A 21,584-nucleotide genomic window follows, 5' to 3' on the forward strand; every position below is an offset into this window, starting at 1 on the left:
CTTCACATACATTCATCAAGCAATCACTGTGTGCACTCATTCAGCCTGACACACAGTGCACAGTACATGGCAAAAAAAAGAAAAAGAAGAAAAATATTGTCCTTGAGTCCTGCTCAATCAACTTAAATTATTGTTTTCATAAACATCTTAAGAGAAAACATGTCTGAATAAAGATAACTAGCTTTACTCCTAAAAAATAATATCAGCCTACCACATCAATATGCATTTTAATTGTTTTTTAAAGAACAGTCTGACAAAACATTTTCACTTCTATTTATTTCTGTAGCCAATTATTCCAGCCAGATAGTTTGGTGGTGAGAGGTGAGTGAAGTACCACCTGTTTCTGTTCTAATGTGGATCTGTTTCCTTAGAGGTTCAAATCTTTGGAAGACAGCCAATCCCCTGTCACTCTGACTAAGCTGTCGGTTTTTAGATTGGAGTGGGGATGTGCTCACCAGCTGTGAGATTAAGGGGAACTGATCGATGGCCTTTCTGATTGGCTCTTGGGGTGTCCCAGCAGCATCCAATCCCCTTGGTTCGGATGGTTGTCCACGGCCGAGCCAAAAGCAATTCTTCCTCCGCACAGGGGCCAAATAAGATCACTGACCTGAAGCTTCGAGGCCACGCTTGGAGGTTCTGTCTCCATTTGTCTGCGCTCCTCATTTCTCTGGAAAAAAGAGAAAAAAATGAGACAGTCAGAAGAGGAGAGGGGAGAGAGATGAAAAGATTGAATAAAATTAGAATTTGTATGAAAGGGATGTTGCACCTTCGCACATTTACACTTTATTTTTGCTCAATCTGCATTTTTCTGACACCTTTGTTGTTATTAAGCTCTAATGTCCACTGTGTTCTGCACTGCTCTCTCCAGAAATTACCTGTCAGTCAAACTCAGGTGGGAGGCACTGTGATGTGTTTTTCCTCAGATTTGCTTCGAGTCTCTGTAGGTGGGGCTGTTTTCGTTTTCTCTTCTGTTCTGCCACATCGAGAGCTGTTTCTGCCTACCACTGCTTTTTTTTATTCAAAACAAACAGCTTTAGCTGCTGCTCGAAATGTAAAATTCATGACTTCCTGTGCGTCAAATGATTTCTTTTTCTTTCTTTTTTTTAGGAAGGGGGTGGGGGGGAGCAGTCTTTCTTGGGCGTAAAAGAATGCCTGTGGTTATCTAAGAGTATAAACGTGTCCGGGAAATATCCTCACAATGGAGCGAAATGATATTTGATGAGGAAAAATGTTCACTGATCCCAAACAGCTGTATCAAAAAGACTCGTGCAGAGACATGGCTTTCATTTGCCTCCTGTGCTGCAATGACGGACACTGTGAGGAGGCTGCACAGCTTTCTGTTTGCTCTTCACCAAATATCCTCTGCTTGGATGTGGTGAGGCAAAAGGTTACCGAACAATCAGAGGAAACTATTTGTTCAGAAACTTCAAACTTCAACTCTGAAACGCTAACAGATGTAATCTTCATCTATCTGTGCTTTAGCCCTGATTTTACTTGGCTGAGCTGATGATGAGTATTTAAAATATAGCTCTAATAAGTAGTGTGAGTTTTCTTGGCCTGGCACGGATTGTAAAGTAAATAAATACCTTTTTATTTTTATTATTTATTTTTATTTAGATTATTTCTTGAAGTAAGTAAGATTCGTTTATGGGAAAATTCCAGATGGGTGGCTTCAAAGCCACGTGTTACACAGGGGCATTATTACCCAAATTCTCCAGCATTATTCACCTCTCCATCGCTGACACAGATCTACAGGTCAGTGTATTTATCACTCTCTTTGTCATCATTTTCCATCCTTTTGTGAACATTTTGCATCACTCTTTTGTCCCTTTGCATCCCTTGGTATAGGTTCTTTTTCTATATCTCTATTTATTTATTTTTTCAGCTTGTCTTGTGTCTCCAGATCCCTTGTTTTGCATCACTCAGCAGATGTTTTGCTTCTCTTTGTGGTCTTTGCATATAATGCTGACTCACATCTCAGCATTTCATTTGAAAGTTGCGACCATCACAAAGGCCTGTTCTTTGTCTCCTCTGGAAGAAATCATTTTTCTATTCTGAGATAACTGGATACTGACCTGCTCTCTGAAATCTGGAGAAATAAGGATTAAAAGACAAAGTAATGGTCAAACTAATTATCCTGTCTAGTTTCAGGATAACAATGTGGTGTTATCTGAAGAAAGGCTCATTTTAGACAAAGTTCTGTACAGCAACGTTCAGCTTATTTTAGTTCTTTTTACGAAGGGCCAAAATGAGAAGAAGGAATGTCAGAAGAACAAAAACAATCCAAACCTCTGAGGTGCATTTAGAAGAAAACAGCTGAAAAAAGCAGAGAGTTTGAAATGTTCCTTTCCTCTGGGTTTGTAATCATTCGACTGACTTCATAACAAGAAATGTTAACAGTGTCCTCTTTGAGAGGTTCTGTCAAGGAAATCAAAGGCAAATTCCTTACATAACATTAATTGGCAAATGAAGCAGTTTCTAATTTATATTTTTCAAGTATTACAGATACCACTGTATCTCATCTCTACCTCTTATTTAGTGGTACACACTTGTACCTGGGTACCATTCATGTATTATCTGGGTAATTGCATTTGTTTTCGTACATCTTTGAATAGCTCAGGGTCATAGCATACACATTCTTACTCATATGTGGTACTTAAAGACACGAGCAATAAAAAATGAGTCAGTCAGAACGAAAAACACCTATAAGTGAATTCAGATTTTCCCTCACATGTTGAAAAGAATTTCAGACACCACAAATTACATCTAACAAAGTCTATTTATATTGGTTTTCCTTAAATTTGCCACTCAGTAGTAAAACATCACAGTGGAATACTAAGGGAATACAGCTATTATTTATGGAATCTACATTACTATGTGTATTTCCTCCCTTAACAATTTTTTTAAAAAAAGGAAATTTCTGCTGTAAAAAGTAAATAAATAAATAAACTATCGATCTGGTTTGTGTACAAATTTGTCGCCTCCCCTGGGCAAGAAATTATTGTTTTTATTTATTCTTTTTATTTTTTGCCTGTCCCGTTTGGCTCTTTTGCCATCAGAATTATTGTCTAAAGGCAAAGAAAGATGCCCAACGGATTTACTTTACCAAATAGACCATCACAGCCTTGCTGTAATGGTCTATTTGATTCACTTTTTATTGTTTATTTTATTTTATTTTCACTTGCTAAATACGGGACAGACTTGACTGGGGAAAAGAAAGGGGAGAAAGAAAGAGGGAAAGAAAAACAGCGGGGAAGAGGGCAAAAAACAAAAATAAACAAAATAAACAGACAAAAAATACATATATCAATCACCCGGATCACCTGTTGAGAAAGAAAAAAGAGAAAACAAGCAGAAGGAAAAAAAAGAGCAACATAATAAACAACATCACGATGATATATGGGAATATAACAGTAAATACTAAATATTAAACATTATTGTGCAGCATGTAAGATCGACAGCGCACAGTGTGCTTTGAGGTAGGAGCCAAAAAGGGTGTAGTTTGTGTGTGTGAGCACCCGTGTGTACACCTGTGAGCATGGACGCGCTTGTATTTAAAAGGTTCATTCATATAATGATCTGCAGGAAATGATTAAACTCAAGGCCAGATCGTCATCGTGATCTGTGCTGCCATCTAGTGGAAACGTGAGGGAGCGTCGCTTTGTTTAAGAGGCTAAAATTCAGCATAACAATGGAGCTTCTCCCCTCACTGCTCTGCCTCTAGTCTTTCTATTTTTAGCACAGGAAATTCTTTTCTTTTTTTTTCTTTTTTTTACTAAAGGCTTTAGAGTAATGCCCTCTCTCATGGACATCTAATTAAAATTAAGCTGAAAGCGAAACAGCAGTCCCCGTGAAGAGCTAAAACAGCCATCAATGTTTAACTTTAATTTCCTCTGGAATAACCAGTGTTTTTACAGCATTTACAAAAAAGAGCATTCATCAACAAAAAACTGCATAGATGAAGATATTTTTCATGATACACAGTGCTTTCCTTCTGTAAAAAATCATGGTGACATAACTGAGAAGAAGTTTTTCTTTAGAAGAAAAACAGCATTTTGTTGAATAAATTTCGTGGCCTCATTTGGTATGTGTTAGTTCTACAGTATGGTGTTAAGTTTTTAGGGCATTTTCTTCTTTTCTTTTTTAACTCAAATAAATACAAGATTAAGATACTGAATCTATACAAAATACATACAGTATACAACCGAAGCTGAGTACAATGTGCAACAATAACAATGTTAAATTAAAATTGATATCACCTTGTAATAGATGCATTATTTTCTAGTCCAATTAAATACTATTTTATCTTATCTGTCATTAAAAGCAAACAGGATACAACAACATATGACATACAGGTTCCACCTTTACAATAAAGTAAGACTAAAGGGTGCATAGGAAGAGTCCGAGTGTCAGTTAAAGGCCAGACAGCCACACAGCCATGCACTGATATAGGTATATGCCTCTCACTTGGCACAGACACTGATGGATGTAGCTGCTGGTTTGTGAAGTTGGTGTTGTTTCGTCTTTTTAAACCACACATCGCCAATGAAGCAAACCGAGAAGCCAAGGCACACTACACACTGATTGTATTTGACATATCACTACCCTAAGTATTATAATCTTCTTCATCATCTCCAAAAAAGACCTGAGAATCTGAGAAAGCACACATCTATCCCTGCTATCACAGGGGAAGAGGCAGGGTGCACACTGGACAGATCTCAAGACTCCAAAGCTAACACAGAAGAATCGCCAGTTAACCTAACCCTGTTCATGTCTTTGGACTTTTCCATTCAACTAAATAAATTGTGTTAAATGTAACGTTCAGCATTTTAGTGATAATGACCACAGCTAAACTAAGTGTTCATACAGCAGGAACTGTTAAATAAACCATATTATGTATTAGACAATCAGAGGATTTACACAGTATGCGTATTACAAATCACAGTTCAGTGATCCAGTAAATAAAACATTATGGTTTCCAAAGAGTGGCATTACTATGAGAATATACATTTAACGTGCATTTAAAATAACCATGTAATATCAATTATACTGTCTCTGAAATATTATACCAGTATAAAAGGACGCTGAGCAAAAGACTACACAACGCTGAACTATAGGGGCAATACTCTGGTAAAGTAAAGCTAACTGAACCAGTCACAAAATGAAGGCATGCAATATGGTGTTGAAAGTTTCATTCAGTGTCATCACTGTTGGCCTACACTGTACTGATGCAGGAGTCGGTGATGCAGTGCAAGCTTTCGACAAATAGTTAATACACATTAAGAGAAAAAGAATAAAAAGTGTATGTAGTAAATATCTTTTTATGCTTCCCTCTCCTGTATAGTGTTGCTCTATTTAACATACCTGCTTTTTTTTGACTGCCTCACTGTATTTGGCCCTTTCATCAGAGAAACATACCCAAGGCAAAGTCAAAATAACCAAAGGAAAAACAAAACTTTGCCAAGATATATATTTGCCTGTAAATTTAGTAACTATGGCCGTCTGAATTTTTCCACCAACCACTCATGTTGCTCATGATATAAAGAGGTTCACTGTTTCTATCATTGTCTATACACTCAACAGTTTTCTGTTGAGTGTATAGACCAACACATCACACATCAAACCCAACACATTAAGGTTGCATCCCCTTAAGGGCCACGTACAGCAGGGACATCTCAGTGTCCGATTAGCTGCTAACTGTACTGGGATCATCATACGGACTTCCTCCTCTTGCCAAAAACATTGTTGATGAGTTTGGCCATAGACTTTGAGCCGCTGTAGCGTCGTCTGTCAGCGCGATACTTCAGATGCTCCATCACCTGCCGGATGAGCTGTGTGAAGAGGTTGGCAATGTCTTGGTAGCTCTCGGCTGCTGAGACCTCCTGGAAATTACAGCGGTTTTCCTGCGCCAGACCGCGGCCTTCATCCTCACGCACCTGACGAGCATGGCAGAGGTCCTGCTTGTTGCCAACCAGGCAAACAGGAACATCCATCTCCCTGAAAAAAAGACAGCAGGGAGGCGTTAACACCATCAGCCTGCAAGATGACTGAGGATAGCAATATGAAGAGGATGCAGAGGCAAATGTGTTTTATTTTACAGCTTTTGAGTGCTTTTGCAACAACATTGCAACAATTTTGGCTATTAAGCAACCTATCCTATCTTTCTGAGCGTAAAGCAGATGTTTCGACTAGCTGGGCTTGATTTACATTCACACAATCCAACAGTTCCACTTGTGATCTACACCTATATTTATTCTCAAATACCTGTCATTAGGCTACACAGCTCTTCCCTCCATGTTATCAGGATGCCTTGGCATGCTGCCAGGCAGCCTGATAGATGTGGATGGCCTGTTTGTTTGTTTTTTTCACGCTTAAATTTATCAGACACCTGCGCTGGCAATCCCTGTAAATCATGAATCATTTATGAGTTTGAGTTTGTAGGAGGGCAGTCAGGACTCCCAGCATTCCTCAAATTCAAAAGTGCATGTAGATTCATGTCCAGTTACAAAGAACCTAGGGCACAGATACTCTGTTTTGTTGTTTTCCTGGAGCATTTGCAGCATGTTCAGTTCATATGGCCTGTATTTATATAGCACTTTACTATATATGGACAAGTGGGTGTACATCATTTTCCGGACTTGCCACTTTACTTTAAACCTCTGATTACTGATTCTTTGCACGAGGATTTCATCTGACATTTGAAATTGTAGAATTGAATGTAGGATTTTGCCTCCATTTCAAAACAGGCATTGTTGTAGCACCCAGAATTACTGTTAAATAACAACCAATCCAAACATCCATTATATGTCAGCAGCATCTGTTATTAAGTTTCTGCTGACCCTTTGCAGTTCTCCATGCGTGTCTCCCGAATCTGCCGCAGGATGTTTTTGGCATTGATGAAGGAAGTGCGGTCACTGATGTTGTACACCACCACAAAGCCATCTGCCCAGTCCACTGGCTCTTCAAGTATACACCTGGCCTCCGAACCCTGCCAAGAAGAGCATGTGCTTTTATGTTGGTATCATCCAGTTTGTCCCGAATCAACGTGCCAACTGGGTTGCTTTTCCTATGGAGCAAGAAAAAAGAGTTGGAGCCTGTATCCTTTACACTGTGTCACTTTCTATGGATGGTATTATAATAATATAGCTGGATACCATTATTATTTCTATAGATGTGTTCCAATGCTGAAAACACCTTGTATTTGTATTTTTATTTCCCTGTTTTGAGCAAAACTGAGTTGCTTTTATACTTTTTTGACAAATGCACATTGGCATTACTGTCTTCCCATTGATTATACAGATTTGATTTTATTGCTCTTTTTGCTAATCAAGCATCTTACAGTTAGTTTTCATACCTGTAATATTGAAACACTTTCCTTTTATGGATCCATAGCGTATTGGTTTACAAATTTGCTCAGCAAGCAGAGGGTTGCTGGTTCAGTTCCATCCAGAGATACAAATCCCTTTTGGAAAGTGTCAGAAAATGCATCTGGTGTAAAACCCTGCCAAAGGAAACTCACAGAGCTGCTGTGGCAACCCTCTGTGACAAGTGAGCAGCTGAAAGTCACTAATACCAGAAAGCATTTCAAAGTGGTGCCTTAACAATATCAGTGACACCAGTAAATAAATTCAGAGTGACCCTACAAGCGCTTGTGACCTTGACATAAACAGTGTAAGAAGGGCTTGAGGCCTGGGGACACACCTGAGTGCTATAAAACCCAATTTTAAACCTTTTGTCTTTACTGACTTCTTTTAATGCAGTCTGGGTCAGAAGGGCTGGATTGTGACTCTGTGTTCCTTATGGGACAGCAATATTACAGGGGGTCTAAATGACAAAGACAATGACTGGTTTTTGTTCTCCTGAGCCAGGGTACTCCAATAAAACACTAACATTGTAGTAAAGTCCCTCTCAGGTCTTTAGTTTTGTTGAATGAGAAGTAAGAGGTTTATATGGCTCCCCTTTTTTTCAAAGGGACATTCATCTCCTCAGGATACTCTCATAAATCCTTATATTCCCACACTTGCTAACTCTAAGTGAACACATAACCACAGCTAAGCCACAGGCAGCTCTCCAGCAGCCTGAAAACAAACCACTGTTTTGATAGATAGATGATAGATAGATGAAGGCAAACCAAATTTTGGTTATGGCCCGACAGTCAAACAAAATTACTCAAGAATGTAAAAATTGACTTTCTTTATGAGTAGTTTAGGTGAATTTTCTTGAAAAGGCATTATTCTCATCAGTGTCAGATTTTCATTTTTTCGGTTTGTTTCCTGTCAGTGGTTTGTCGGTGGTCCTCCAGATGAAATGTTAGAAGAACAACGGGAAAAGTTGGTGGTCCTGCTGCAGCTCTGCTTTTCTAATATATTTCTGTTAATACTAAAAACAAGAGTCTTACCTGAGAGCAGGGGTCAAAAACCTCCAAATTCAGCTGCCTGCCATCGATCGACAGTCTTTTGTGGTACAAAGAGTCTGTGGAGGAGATACAAAATGCATAAATAACTATTATATTATATTATTGATGGATGTCAAAATTACACATGGAACATGTCAAAAATGTGGTGTTTGGGACTTTCATCAGTTTTTAGTAAGACTTTCAAGACACAAATCTATTACCAGGTATTAACATTACCTACCATGAATTTGTCACGAATCTACTTTTACTACAAAGTTTGTTTTTGTTGTTTTACAGGAACTGGACTGCTAGTGTATCAAGCATAATTAAAAAGTTGTGATGGGTCAGACATACATACACAAGTATATATTTTGACTTTATTGTTATTTATTTTAACTTTCCATGTCTATTCACTTCATGACTTGTAATCACGGCTAACAGAGCTAGAAGCATCAATGCCTAAAGTGGTAATGAAAACAGTGAAAACCACAATTACATCATTACATTAAAGGATATAGGATAACAGCATCTTTATGATAAATACAAATAGAAAATAGTATAAAAATACAAATCCATTAGATATCCAACTATACTATCAGAAATGTTGAGCTAAAACACTGGAAGCTGTGTCAAAACAGCTACACGAGAGGATTGTCTACATTACCTGCCTGCAAAATTTTTATTACCCAAAAGAACAATATTTTCCTTGTCCATGAATGCACAGGTGAAAATGTTGCATCTCTAAGTGGATGAGAGCAATCTTCTAGACCAAAACCTCATCAAAGTGCCATTATATGAAATCTGGAAACACTTACTGGTATTTGAGGCATATTCACCAATAAAGCGTCTGGTCAGGAAGCGCACGAGGACAGCTGGAGAAAGGAGATGAAATGGAAAACAATAAAATGAATCATGGCATCATTACACACTCATCCCTCTCAGTGAAGAAGGGGGTGGGGGAGCCTTGTTCACCCCAGCAGGCACAACACCGTGTTAAATGTCTCCAGGATTGGAGCGATGAAACTGAAGCCCCACATAAAAGAATGCTGCACGGCTTTCCTGGAAGGTCTGTGTGCATATTTGGCAAGCTGAATAGTTAAATCCCCCCCAGCCTGTGCTTTGCCTCTACACTGCAAGCTACACATAAAACTGACTGACTGGGCCAGTTTTGGTCCCACAAGACAATCAATTTCAATTAAAGGCTGAAGTTTCAAGTGCTGAACTCTGGAAGCTTGCTCCTAATAGTGGGCCTCTTGAGGGGTTGTACAGAGGTTAGGACACGGTGACACACAAACATGGATGTGGACATTCAACACTTAGGACTTAACACAATAGGAATTGTCCTGGTTCCATTGTCACATAAAGATACATTCAACGATAAAAGACGTGTTGAAAGCAACAAATAGAGCAGAAGGGAGCAGAAAAACATGTCGAATGAACTCAAGCACCCACATACAGCTTCCATAAGCTACAGCATCACCAAGGTAACGGCTCTGCTTCACTGCCAAGCACCAAGAATGGCCATGTCCCATTGTTTTAAAAGGTTTGTACAGTACAGTCTGAACCACCCTCTCACAGACAGAAGCAGAATCATAAGTAATGCTTTCTCCTAGACAGCATTTTTAACAAGAGCTTAAAAATCCAATCTGAAGTGTGTCCAAACAGGAGAACTGAAGTATGGTTGCATGAACTGGTTCTCCGAAGAACCCATAAAAAATACTAAATGATCCAATATGGACACATGAAACTTAAAATAGACACAGAAAAAAACAAGCAAAAAAACAAGATAACAAACTATCACTGCGACACATCAAAGTCAGTGAAAGCCAAGATCAAATTACACTCTAAACAACACCACAGGTGGAGCAGCAGGCCGATTGACTTATTGATAAAACATGTTGTGCTTTCCTCTGTCCAGCCTTGAACTAAGCCCTGTGACTGAGGAGTTTTAAAACAAAGGCAGATAATCTCTGGAGGGAGAAATGGTCTTATTAGTTTAGTTAAACCTCAGTGAATGGAGCCAATAATCCACTGTTGTCTTTGGTTATGTAATGCAAAACCAGAGCTCACACAATGCTGGAAGAAAAGAGAAACATGTTTATTCAAACTTGGAAGTGTTCACTGCTAAAAATAATTACTTTTCATTTCTCAAGGCCACTCTTCCTGGACGGCAAATAACAGTTAAAATCGCATGCCAAAAAAAGTGACATGCAATTAATTAATATTAATTTCTGCTATCATTCAACCTAATGTTTATTTTTTGTTTACTGTGTTTCTGAATGAGCTGTACTTGCACCATAATAGTCACGCACCCAGTCATTTCTGCTGTTTTCATTAAGGGTATGACATGAACCCAGCATAAACCTGGTGGTACCCTGGTGATTTGCTTAGCTCTGATTTAAGTTTTAGCTGTAGCCTGTAGAAGTGTCAAGAAACACTAAGAAGAGATTTTTCCACTCTGTGAATTGATTGTGGTTGGGCTCTGTGGGAATATTCATAGTTAATCACACTTTTCAATCACCTTTTCTTGTCAAAGTTTACAAGAACAAAAATCTGTCTTCCTTCTCTCTCCCCAACCGGTTGCGGCAGATGGCTCCGCCCCTCCCTGAGCCTGGTTCTGCCGGAGGTTTCTTCCTGTTAAAAGGGAGTTTTTCCTTCCCGCTGTCACCAAAGTGCTTGCTCATAGGGGATCATATGATTGTTGGGTTTTTCTCTGTATGCATTATTGTAGGGTCTACCAAAGCGCCTTGAGGTTACTTTTGTTGTGATTTGGAGCTGTATAGATAAAACTGAATTGAATCAAAAATCAGCTCTCATGCTCCATGGCTGGCTAGTTAAAAAGTACGCCCTCAAAAATTTTAAACAAAACTTGTTTTGTGGTTAAAGTGACATGCTTTCAAGTGTTACCATATTGCAATCAAGAGATCTATCCAGAAATTACACTTTCCTTTGGTAGAAGAAAAAATAGACAGATCTCAGATAGTTCACAGTCTCAGCAGTATCATCATGTTTGACTGGAAAGTTAGAAACAACAACAAAAAAACCACCAAAACTTCTTTTCAGATCGCAGAAGATTGCAGCGCCTCCCTGAGCCTGTTTTTTGCCGAGTTTTCTTCCTGTTAAAAGGGAGCTTTTCCTTTCCACTGTTGCCAAAATCTTGCTCAAAGGAGTTTGCTTGCTTGTTGAGGTTTTCTTCAGAATACTGTCAGCTCTTTACATTATAAAGTACCTCGACACAACAGTTGTTATGGTTTGGTGCAATATAAAGACACCCGAATTGAACTAAATAGCTGTTAAATCATTATATGATGGAGAGCTTTTGTTGTTTTACACATCTGCATTACTGTTTAGAGCACATATGTAATAACCTCTCTAAAGTATTTATGCACATAATTCTGTCCAGCGTCTCTTTTGATGAAGACCATGATAAGTTCGCCCAAACTATGCAGAGCAGGATCGTACTGAGATAGAGCCGTGAGTCACATTCTTTAAAATCTTTAGCTCACCTCAGAAAAGTGTGTTAAGCTACATTGTGTATATTCTATAATAATTACAAAATCTTTAGCCCTAAATTTAATATAACTGAGACACTGAATGTCTGAGAGGGGAAATTCAAACATGTTAAATCAGCCACAATTTGTCACTTTGTCATTTTATTGTTTTTAATTTTAGTTAGCAACAATTTTGATAATATTTAATTATCAGTTTTTCAAGAACAAATACCAACTCTGATTTACCAGTTATCTTATGCACTGTACTGTAAACTGAGTTTTTGACTGATAGCTAAGCAAAAACAACACAATGTAGCATATAACCATAAAATTAAGAACTTGATGACATTTGTTGACCAATTGATTAAAAAATACAATGATGATAAAACACGCCAAACTACTACATTAGCAGAGACATGTGTTTAAATTCAGGTAATAAGCAAAATAAGCAAGTTAAATGAGGTGGTTTGAAGTTAAGGCATCATAACTTCCTTGTCAACAGTCTTGACAGTTTTTACAGTTTTTATTGAGATACAAGTATAAAGAGACACTTTTTCTCCCTTATAGATCACTAAATCACTCTCAAGTACTTACCTGATTTCCCAGCCCCCTGGCTTCCCAGTAGGGCCAGCTTGATGTCGTTCATGCCTGTGTTGTGTCAGGTCCTCAGCTGTATCTCTAGCTGCAGTTCTGTGTTGCGTTTGGTATTTAGGTTAGCCTCAGCTCACTAAACACTCCTTATCGTTGAAGCAGAGTGGAAGTACATGATTGCCCTCCCCTCTCTTTCTCTTCAAAGAGCTGTTTCACATTTTAAAACCAGAGGCAGAGGAGAGTGGGGAAAACAAGCACCCTCCTCTTTGGTCTCTGTCTCTCTGCCAGGAGCTCTTTTGCGCTCTCTCTCTCTCTCTCACACGCACCTCTCATTTGTCTGTTTTCTCTCGCTCTCTCTTTTCCCCCCTCAGTCTGTCTGTTTTCCTTCTTTCATTCCTCTCTTGGACCCATTTCTCCTCTCTGTCTCTGCCCCCTCCTATGCAGAGCTTGCTCAAAGGTCATGACTGACTAAACCTATTGTGGCGGTCCTTCTCTTAACATTTTAACTGTGCACTTGCTTTCATCTATGGATTTTAGTGCTATTTTTCATTGGGTAATGGTATAATGGTATGGAAGCCAGTTATGCTTGTTTGCCAAGAAATAGTCAATATAAGAAAATATAGAATTACAAGAAGCAAACTCAACGAGTTACATGGTACTGAAAATATATTTTTAAAGATAAATGACACAAAACCTGTCATAATGTTGAGTGAAAATCTCTTATTAGGATACTTATCATAATAATGATAAGTATCATAATAATGATAAGTATCATAATAATGATAAGTGATAATGCTTTGAAAATTGTGAAGAAAACTCAAAACTACAGTTTTATATTTTAACACATTGTAGCTGATATTTGTAAAGCTTTTGCTGTGAATACCATTTACATAATGTTTATCTACAAGAGAAACTAACTTTGAGGGAACATCAGTGCCATATAAATTAAAATAATAGATGGGGGGGGGGGGGGGGGGGTTATATCATTAATAAACATATCTGTTTCTGTCCATACAAAACAGGTTTATTTCCTTTCTCTTCATACAGTATACATAGTTCTATATAGTCCCATATTGCTTTGTTCACGAAAGGTTGATTTATTGTTCTGATTGGACACTATAACTGGATCATATGACTAGCGACATGTGAAGAGTGAGTGTATGATAGGTAACAATGGGGTTGCGGTGCACGAGCTGTTGATTTTTCACATTTATTGTTGACTTGTTTTTGTCCCATTCTGTAACTGTGACTGAAGAATGATTCATATTTATTTATTGCTGTGGTTAGTCAGCTTAAGGAAACTTAGTTAAAGAGCAAAAACCTATTTTTTCTGCCAGGACTGGCCTTCCATATAAACCATGATTTACCTTCTTGCCGTGCTTACTCTGATGTTTTCCTGTTTTGGTTTCAGGGAAAAGGAATGGCAGTGATATGATGTGGAAAACATTTTGCTGATTTTTAGTTACACACTTTATCAGCTGCACAGCTCAAAGTACTGAAGCAATATAGCAACAATAAAAACACTGATTGAAGCATCAGTCATACTCCTCACATCCAATGAAACTGATTCAGACAAACAATCCATCTCCTTCAGTGTCAGCCTTCACACAAAATGTGACACTTACAGCCTGTAAATCACCCTGAAATAGCTTTGATTTCACAGGCACTAACTCCAGCCAACAACAATGAATATTCTTCAGACTACAACAGCATTTTTGTATCCACGGACCCGCTTGCTGGTTCATTCTGGGCATTTTAGGTCTATTTATTTGATCTTGTTCTGTGTAAAAAAAAAAAAAAAGTCAGATGTTCTTGTGTTTTATTGGTGAAGGTTGTCTAGACTTGGCTGCACTTGTATTGTCAGGCTTTTACAAAAACAATTACGACACTGTTTAAAGCCTTAATTTGGGGTTGTGGCTTTGGGGTATTTACATAAGTTTATTCATTGTTGTGACGATTTGATTAAAGGCAAAAAATCCAGGATTGCCATGTGGTTTCATTTAAACATTACATTCATTACATTACATTTATATTTTGAAATGCATTCAAAACGTCCAAGTTCGTGAGCGCTGTCAGTCAATTCTAAAGTGAATCATGTTTCCAAATCACCTTTTCCAGACTCTAAAGTACTTTCATCTTGTTTACTTTAGGACTGTAGATTTATACCATTTTTTTAAAAAGCCATAACAATGAAATGAAAACAACCTGACCAAATTTCTATATGTGGGTTCAAATCTATTCATATTGCATGGCATATGGACTGAATGTGCTTTTGGAATGTTTACTAAATTATATTCTTTCCATTCAGTGATGTTTGGAGATCACATTTCCAGAAAATCAGCTTGCATGAGGAAAAAATAATTGGAACCAGATAACTTCATGTTTTGGGAATTTAGATGAGGACTGAAATCACCAACACATCGCAAGAAATTCTTTAACTCCCTCATCAGAACAAAAGAGAGATTAATATTTCATACTGGGGAAATGTGCTAGCCCCAATCACTCCTAATCCCAAACTATTAGCTAGAAATCTAATAAGCATTGGTGGCTAAACATTTGATGCATCAGCTATTCATCAGTGCAAAACATAAAATTTAAATAAAAATCCATTTTCTGTCATGCTTCTTATTTACAGTGGACATTCCCATAGCAATGAGAAATTCCTCTATTCTACTTCCAAGGTGAGCACACAGTGAAGGACCCAGCCATCCATGGAAGCTTTTAATCAAAAACCATTTCTCCTGAGCTGATCAACACGTGGCTGTAAAGAAGCTTTCATGTGCCCACAAAACTACACATACCAGGAAACACGTTACTCTCCCCAGCTGGGTACACACATGAAACTTCAAAGGGTACCATAGCACTGTCAGCAACATCATTATATACTGACTGTGCACGAGGAAACCTTCTAGAAGATTTCTGTTGATTCTGTGAAATAAGATTATCTGCTATGTATGACATGGGAAATTTTATGTTGAACTTAAACTGGTGAACTGTTGAACTAATTGTCAGATAAATTAGGTCAGTGCTTGCTGAAAGTCATTGCCGTTAGGTAGCCTACTTTCCAGTAATCTATCTTGTAGGCGTAATATTTATATGACCCTGATTCATCATGCATTTTAGATGTGGTTTGGTTTAGCTTGTGAAATATACTTAGACTTCTCCAGATGCTTTAGTCATCATAGCTTAGCATGATTTAATTTATACAAAGAACTCTTGCAGTATCAAGAACGCACACTCTCTGTACTTTGATTTCATTGGAGTTGCACATAAGAAAGTCCAGAATGAAAGATCCCCTGAAGTGCTGTAGTCCAAAAATGCTGGTTTTGAGGAAGGGAACCATTTTGATTTTACGAATAAAACCACCAAAACCAGTTTTCATTTTAGGTTTTGACGTCTAGTTATTATTGGTAAATGTGTGCCACCAAAGGACTCTTTTTCTGTTTGAAGTCCTTAATTGAAAATTGGGCATGCATTAGCAGAATGCTATATGCAAGAAAGGAAACAAAAAAACTAACAAATATCAAACAAACAAATTTCTTATGATCAGCATAACCAAGCTTTATGGGAGCTATTTAAAAAATCATTTGTGTATCTTAGCTTCACTTTAGATTCTTAAACCTTACTTAAGTGCAACTAAATGATGAATAGATGTATAAATACACCACGGTGACACCACGGTGATTGGCCTCATCAGTGACAACGATGAGACCGCCTACAGGGAGGAGGTGGATCGTCTGGCTGAGTGGTGCGACAGAAACAACCTGCTGCTTAACACCGAGAAGACCAAGGAGCTCATCGTGGACTACAGGAGGAATGCTGACCCACATCCACCCATCCACATTAAGGGGACGGCTGTGGAGCGTGTGAGCAGCTTCAAGTTCCTGGGAGTCCACATCTCCGAGGATCTCACCTGGACGACCAACTGCTCCAAGCTGGTCAAGAAGGCTCACCAGCGCCTCTTCTTCTTGAGGACTCTGAGGAAGAACCACCTGTCCTCAGACATCCTGGTGAACTTCTATCGCTGCACCATCGAGAGCATCCTGACCAACTGTATAACAGTCTGGTACGGGAACTGCTCTGCCTGGGACCGGAAGGCGTTGCAGAGGGTCGTGAAAACTGCCCAGCGCATCGCCGGAGCACCACTTCCTGCCATAAAAGACATCTACAGGAAGCGGTGTCTGAAAAGGGCTGGGAAAATCATCAAAGACCCCAGTCACCCATCACATGGACTCTTCACCCTCCTGCCCTCTGGGAGGCGCCACAGGAGCCTCCGGACTAAGACCACCAGGTACCGGAACAGCTTCTTCCCCACAGCTGTCAGACTCCTGAACTCTGCCTCCTGACATCTGACCCACGTTAAACTCATGGACTGAACATACACACACACACAATGGACAACTGTACCCTCAAACACAATAATAACATGGACTGAACCACCACTCACAACCACTAGCACTTTATATAGCCTCTGTAGAAACTATCTACACCCTCACTTATCTTAACTGCACTAATGTATAGCTCTGTGTAAATAATCATTCTGTACATTCGATAATCTTTAATCCTACAACTGTTTACAACTTGCATAGTTCCCATTTCTGTATAGCTGTATATCCCAGATTCTGTAAAGTTATTTATTTCATATTCTGTATAGTTTTTCATATTTATATCCTGTTCATATCCTGTACATAGCTTGTACTCACTACAGCCTGTACATACTTATAGTTATAGAATATTCACAACATACTTCATACCGTGTACATTATAACATACCATAATAGACCCATTTCTGTAATATACTCACATATCTATATTATTGCTAATATATATTGTAATATATCTATATCACTAAAGCACTTCTGGATGGATGCAAACTGCATTTCGTTGCCCTGTACCTGTGCATGTGCAATGACAATAAAGTTGAATTCTATTCTATTCTATTCTATTCTATTCTATTCTATTCTAAATACGCCTATTGAAAAACAATAAAAACATGAACATATTCACTGGAGCTGCTTTGCTATCTTAGTTTAGCTTTCTTTTATTTATTTATTTATTTATTTATTTATTTATTTATTTATTTATTTATTAACCTTTATTATTTATTAACCAGGAAGATCCCATTGAGATTAAAAACCTCTTTTTCAAGGGAGACCTGGCCAAGATAGGCAGCAGCAGATGTCTCACAGTTACAGAAATTACTCAAACACAGGCAGCAACAACACACATGCAACAATAAGTGAAAGAATACAAATAAAATAAAAAATTAAATTCAAATAAAAATAAAAATAAAAAAGTCAGTTAAAATTGAAACAGTTACATGTTATGGACTTGGCCTCAAGGATTTGTAGTTTAGATTTAAAAGCACTTAATGAAATGAATTCAGTCATTTTCCATTCCTTCTGCAGTTTGTTCCAGGCCAAGGGTGCTAAATGGACAAAAGCTCTTTTACCAAGTTCAGTTCGGGCAAATGGAACAGAAAGCAACAAGTAGCCATGCGGACGAAGAGAATACCGATCAGCATGTTTCATTCATTCTTTCTTTAAATGCTTAGAAAATTTCATCTTAACAAAATAAAGTTCAAAGTGTTTACATGTATTTAAAAAAAAATGAAAATACTAGACCAGAACATGAATTTAAAATGTTCGTTGCAGCCGCATTATGGTATTAGCTTCATATCTGTAGCTAGCAGTTTAGCTAGGTTTATTTTCATGTAGCATAGTTTTTTTAAACTCTCTCTGTATATGTAGAGTTATTTAGTGTCTTGGGATAATTTAAGTAGACTAATCTGATATAGATAAGCGGGGAAAAATTGCAAATAGGTAGTTAATTAGCTCAATTTAGCTATGCTGCTAATTATCGCATCATGGCTAACAGCAACTTGGCTACCAGTCAATGACATTCATGGCAGGTGAAACAGCCTTCTCAGTTTCTACGGGAGCAGTTTGACTCCACAGCAATCCATATTTAACTTTGTATCTTTTACATTTGTTTTTCCATTTATATTTCTGTGACTCTTTATGGATCGGCCATTTGTTAAAAGGTGTTACCCATACACCAAACTTTAAAATACATCTTGCTGTCTTAATTTTAACGAACCTTAACAGTTTCACTCATAGGGTCGTGTTCGTGTAAAGGGTCGTCTTGGGTCCCCTCGAGCTTTTACGCTTACTATTTGTAAAAACTGGATTGTGTGAAGCTACAAGCCGGTGTGTTTTATTTATTATTAGGCTACATTTAATTCTATATCCAAGGCTCAAAATTTTGTTGTTAGCTTGCTTAGCTTTACTCAGTAACTTAGTAATATGTCCAGAATTAAAATATTAAACTAAAATGTTTAGTTAGTCTGTTTAATTTATTTAATTCGTTTAGTATTAGGTTAACCAAATATGTGTGAAATATTGAAGCATAATAAAGGAAAAATTAGCTAAGAGGCAGAGACATTAATGGACAATTGTGAAACAGTATACTGACCTCCAGCCAGTCCTACCACACATTATAAATAAGCAACATTTAACAATCAACACATACTTTAACTTTAAATCAGATGAATACATGATTGTCCAGATCTACTAAACCATTTCGTCAAAATGTGCAAAAGCTTCACGCAGCTGCAGATGGTGGAAGAACTGATGGCACTGGGGAAAAAACTAAATAAAATTACTGCTGATTCATCCCTTTCGGGGGAGAAACAGCAAAATCCTTTGACTTTGCTTGTGGAAAACGTGGTTCTCATTTCAACAGGAACACCATCAATGGGCTGAGATGGCAACTATCAATCTTTCTAACAGAGGTTTCACTTAGTGATTGTTTCAAGAAACCAGAGTGACTTTGGTGTTTAAAACAATACCCATAAATCCAGACATGCCAAATGTCTGTTGGTCTAGTTTTAGTTATCCAGTCAGACAAACTCTCATAAACATCTTGAATATGTTACTGCACTGAACATCAGGCTCAGACTGGATAGATGAAGTGCACAGGCAGCGGTTAACCAACCCACTGACTTCATATGATGTTTCTGTACTGGCCCGCTTCTTTTTCCTTTTCTTTTACCCCCAAATTTTAGTTCCCAAATTTAGTCATAAGAAAAAATCCTCATAATGTTTCCATCATGAGGATTGAATTATGAAGTGAGATGGGCAATGGTGATTAATGGTGTGTTACTGGTCTGTGAGCTTTTTTTTTTTTTTTTTTTTTTTTTTTAATTTAAAGCATTAAAATATCTATGCTGAGCCCCAAAAAATGTCAGAGATGATGAGCAGCAGGATCTCCTTTGTTCTGGACAACATAAAAAAATTAGGTAAATTTTGGCTTTACACAGCCAGCTTGATGACCACTACAGCATTATCTTCATAAAAGGTGGTACATCCTTTCCAAGAGGGTGTAATAAACCAAATCAGCTATGCTCTCAGTAGCATCCAAAGTCAACAGCATGCACTTACTCCACTCCCAGACACAATAATTCAGTATTTTCATGCAGTAGCTAACCAGGAATGTGAGTGAGGAAGGGAGTCTAAACCACCCTAAATAACACAAAAAGCAAGAGCAAATCATGCAGCAGCTTTTTGGAGGAACGATACATCTTTAACTGTTCTAAAGTGACAATGCTCTTATGATGAATCAAAACTATCAGAGGTACAATCAGGGCTAATGGCTGCTGTTGAGTTTGATCTAAACATTAGATTTAGGTCTTATCTCAGAGACGATATTCTCCATTGCAGCTGGAGGTATGTCAGCATTTTCCTCCTTTTTATACGTTGGTGATTCACCCAGCTTCAGACAGACAGAGTGAGGGGGGCTTTGATGTTATTAAATGAAACATCTGGACACGGGAAAAAAGAAGGAGAAAGAAGAACTGACGAAAGAAAGAAAACAAGAAGGCGACACGTGACTAAGGTTTAATGAACTGAACAAAGTAGATTTCCAAAGTCATTAAACCTCCTGTTAAGGACATCCCAAGGTCAGTTTATGCTATTTTACCTTAAATTAGCCACAGCGATGGCGACCCTGAAAAGCTCGCTCTCATCCCTTTCTGTATGCTTTCTTTCAGTGGCTGACAAATTTTAGATGTGCACACAGATCAAAGATATTGTTTATAATGGGACCACAGTGGGTTTTATCAGTGGTTGCAACAGATTTTGTCCATTTGAAAGCCTTTCATTGGGTTTATAGAGTGCAGGCACTCATGCAGCATTCACAGAGCTGCTTTCATCACTGATTATACATAAGAGCATTTTGACAATAGACTATAAAAGCATGAGCTTGATGCTCTCTTATGTTTGGCAAATTACAATGAGCTGCAGGAAGGAAGAACAGCAAGAACAAAATGTCCTGAAACATTACACGTTTAAGAGCTGAAAAATTGAAAACCACAATCAGAAAATGACAACAACACAGAGCGAGCCAGCCACCAAGCAGGGCAGCAGAGTCCAGGAGAAACACAGGCTGTCAGGTTTGGCAGACGGATCCACAGCATGATTTTAATGTAAAAATCACCAGGAAGTATCCAAAGACTGTCTGTATCGTTTAAGAAAAAATATATATGGTCAAAAAGAATTAGTGAAGACTGCTGTAAAACAGTGTATTCTGTCAAGGGAGTAAGGGTTTGGGAAAGAATTAGCAAGGAACTGAGAATAAATTGCCGTGACATCATAATTCAGGATGACTAGGGGGAAGTACTGGCATGAATGAATTTTGAAATTAGTCTCATTGTAGCTTCTTTTATTTATGCTGCTTGTCCATCCATCCATTTATCCATCCATCTATTCTCTTCTGCTTATCCTTATCTGGGTTGCCGGCAGGCTGGAACCGATCCCATCTACCATAGGGAGAGGGGGGGGCGGGGTACACGCTGGACAGGTCGCTAATCTGACCCAGGACTAGTTGCTGATAGGGCTAGTAATCTTAGTCTTAGCATATCTGACATCTGATTGTTTATTGTCAAGCAAACATCTGTTGCAAAATAATTCAACATGTCAATGTTACAATTTTGGTTTTAACAATTATACAGTTATACAAATACTGAATTTCTCTTTGTTGCATATGTTACAACAACTTCATTTTAACTACATGCCTCATGTTATTGTTACTTTTTTATTCCGTTTTTA

The 21,584-nt window shown here is 38.1% G+C and overlaps 1 protein-coding gene across 1 annotated transcript; it reads right to left on the bottom strand.

The window, feature by feature from the left end:
• Positions 1 to 1,554: 1,554 nt before the first annotated feature.
• Positions 1,555 to 12,706, bottom strand: rerglb (RERG/RAS-like b). The gene is made up of 5 exons (XM_086299481.1): positions 12,481 to 12,706; positions 9,211 to 9,267; positions 8,399 to 8,472; positions 6,840 to 6,988; positions 1,555 to 5,997 (listed from the first exon to the last, which is right to left on the bottom strand). Exons 1-5 carry the CDS (start codon positions 12,530 to 12,532, stop codon positions 5,712 to 5,714), a joined length of 618 nt encoding a protein of 205 aa, XP_086155607.1. The 5' UTR covers positions 12,533 to 12,706; the 3' UTR covers positions 1,555 to 5,711.
• Between the last annotated feature and the right edge of the window lie 8,878 nt (positions 12,707 to 21,584).

Source organism: Aulonocara sp. 'chitande type north' Nkhata Bay, linkage group LG7, assembly GCF_057382095.1.
Source record: "Aulonocara sp. 'chitande type north' Nkhata Bay isolate Kocher_YH1m ecotype deep benthic linkage group LG7, A_spYH_male_GT1.1, whole genome shotgun sequence".
Taxonomy (NCBI): domain Eukaryota; kingdom Metazoa; phylum Chordata; class Actinopteri; order Cichliformes; family Cichlidae; genus Aulonocara; species Aulonocara sp. 'chitande type north' Nkhata Bay.

Coding starts and splice junctions, on each gene's coding strand:
- rerglb (XM_086299481.1), bottom strand. CDS start 12,532: ATGAACGACATCAAGCTGGCCCTACTGGGAAGCCAGGGGGCTGGGAAA. Junction 9,268..12,480: donor CCAGGGGGCTGGGAAATCAG/GTAAGTACTTGA, acceptor TCCTTTCTCCAG/CTGTCCTCGTGCGCTTCCTG. Junction 6,989..8,398: donor TTTTTGACCCCTGCTCTCAG/GTAAGACTCTTG, acceptor TCTTCTTGGCAG/GGTTCGGAGGCCAGGTGTAT.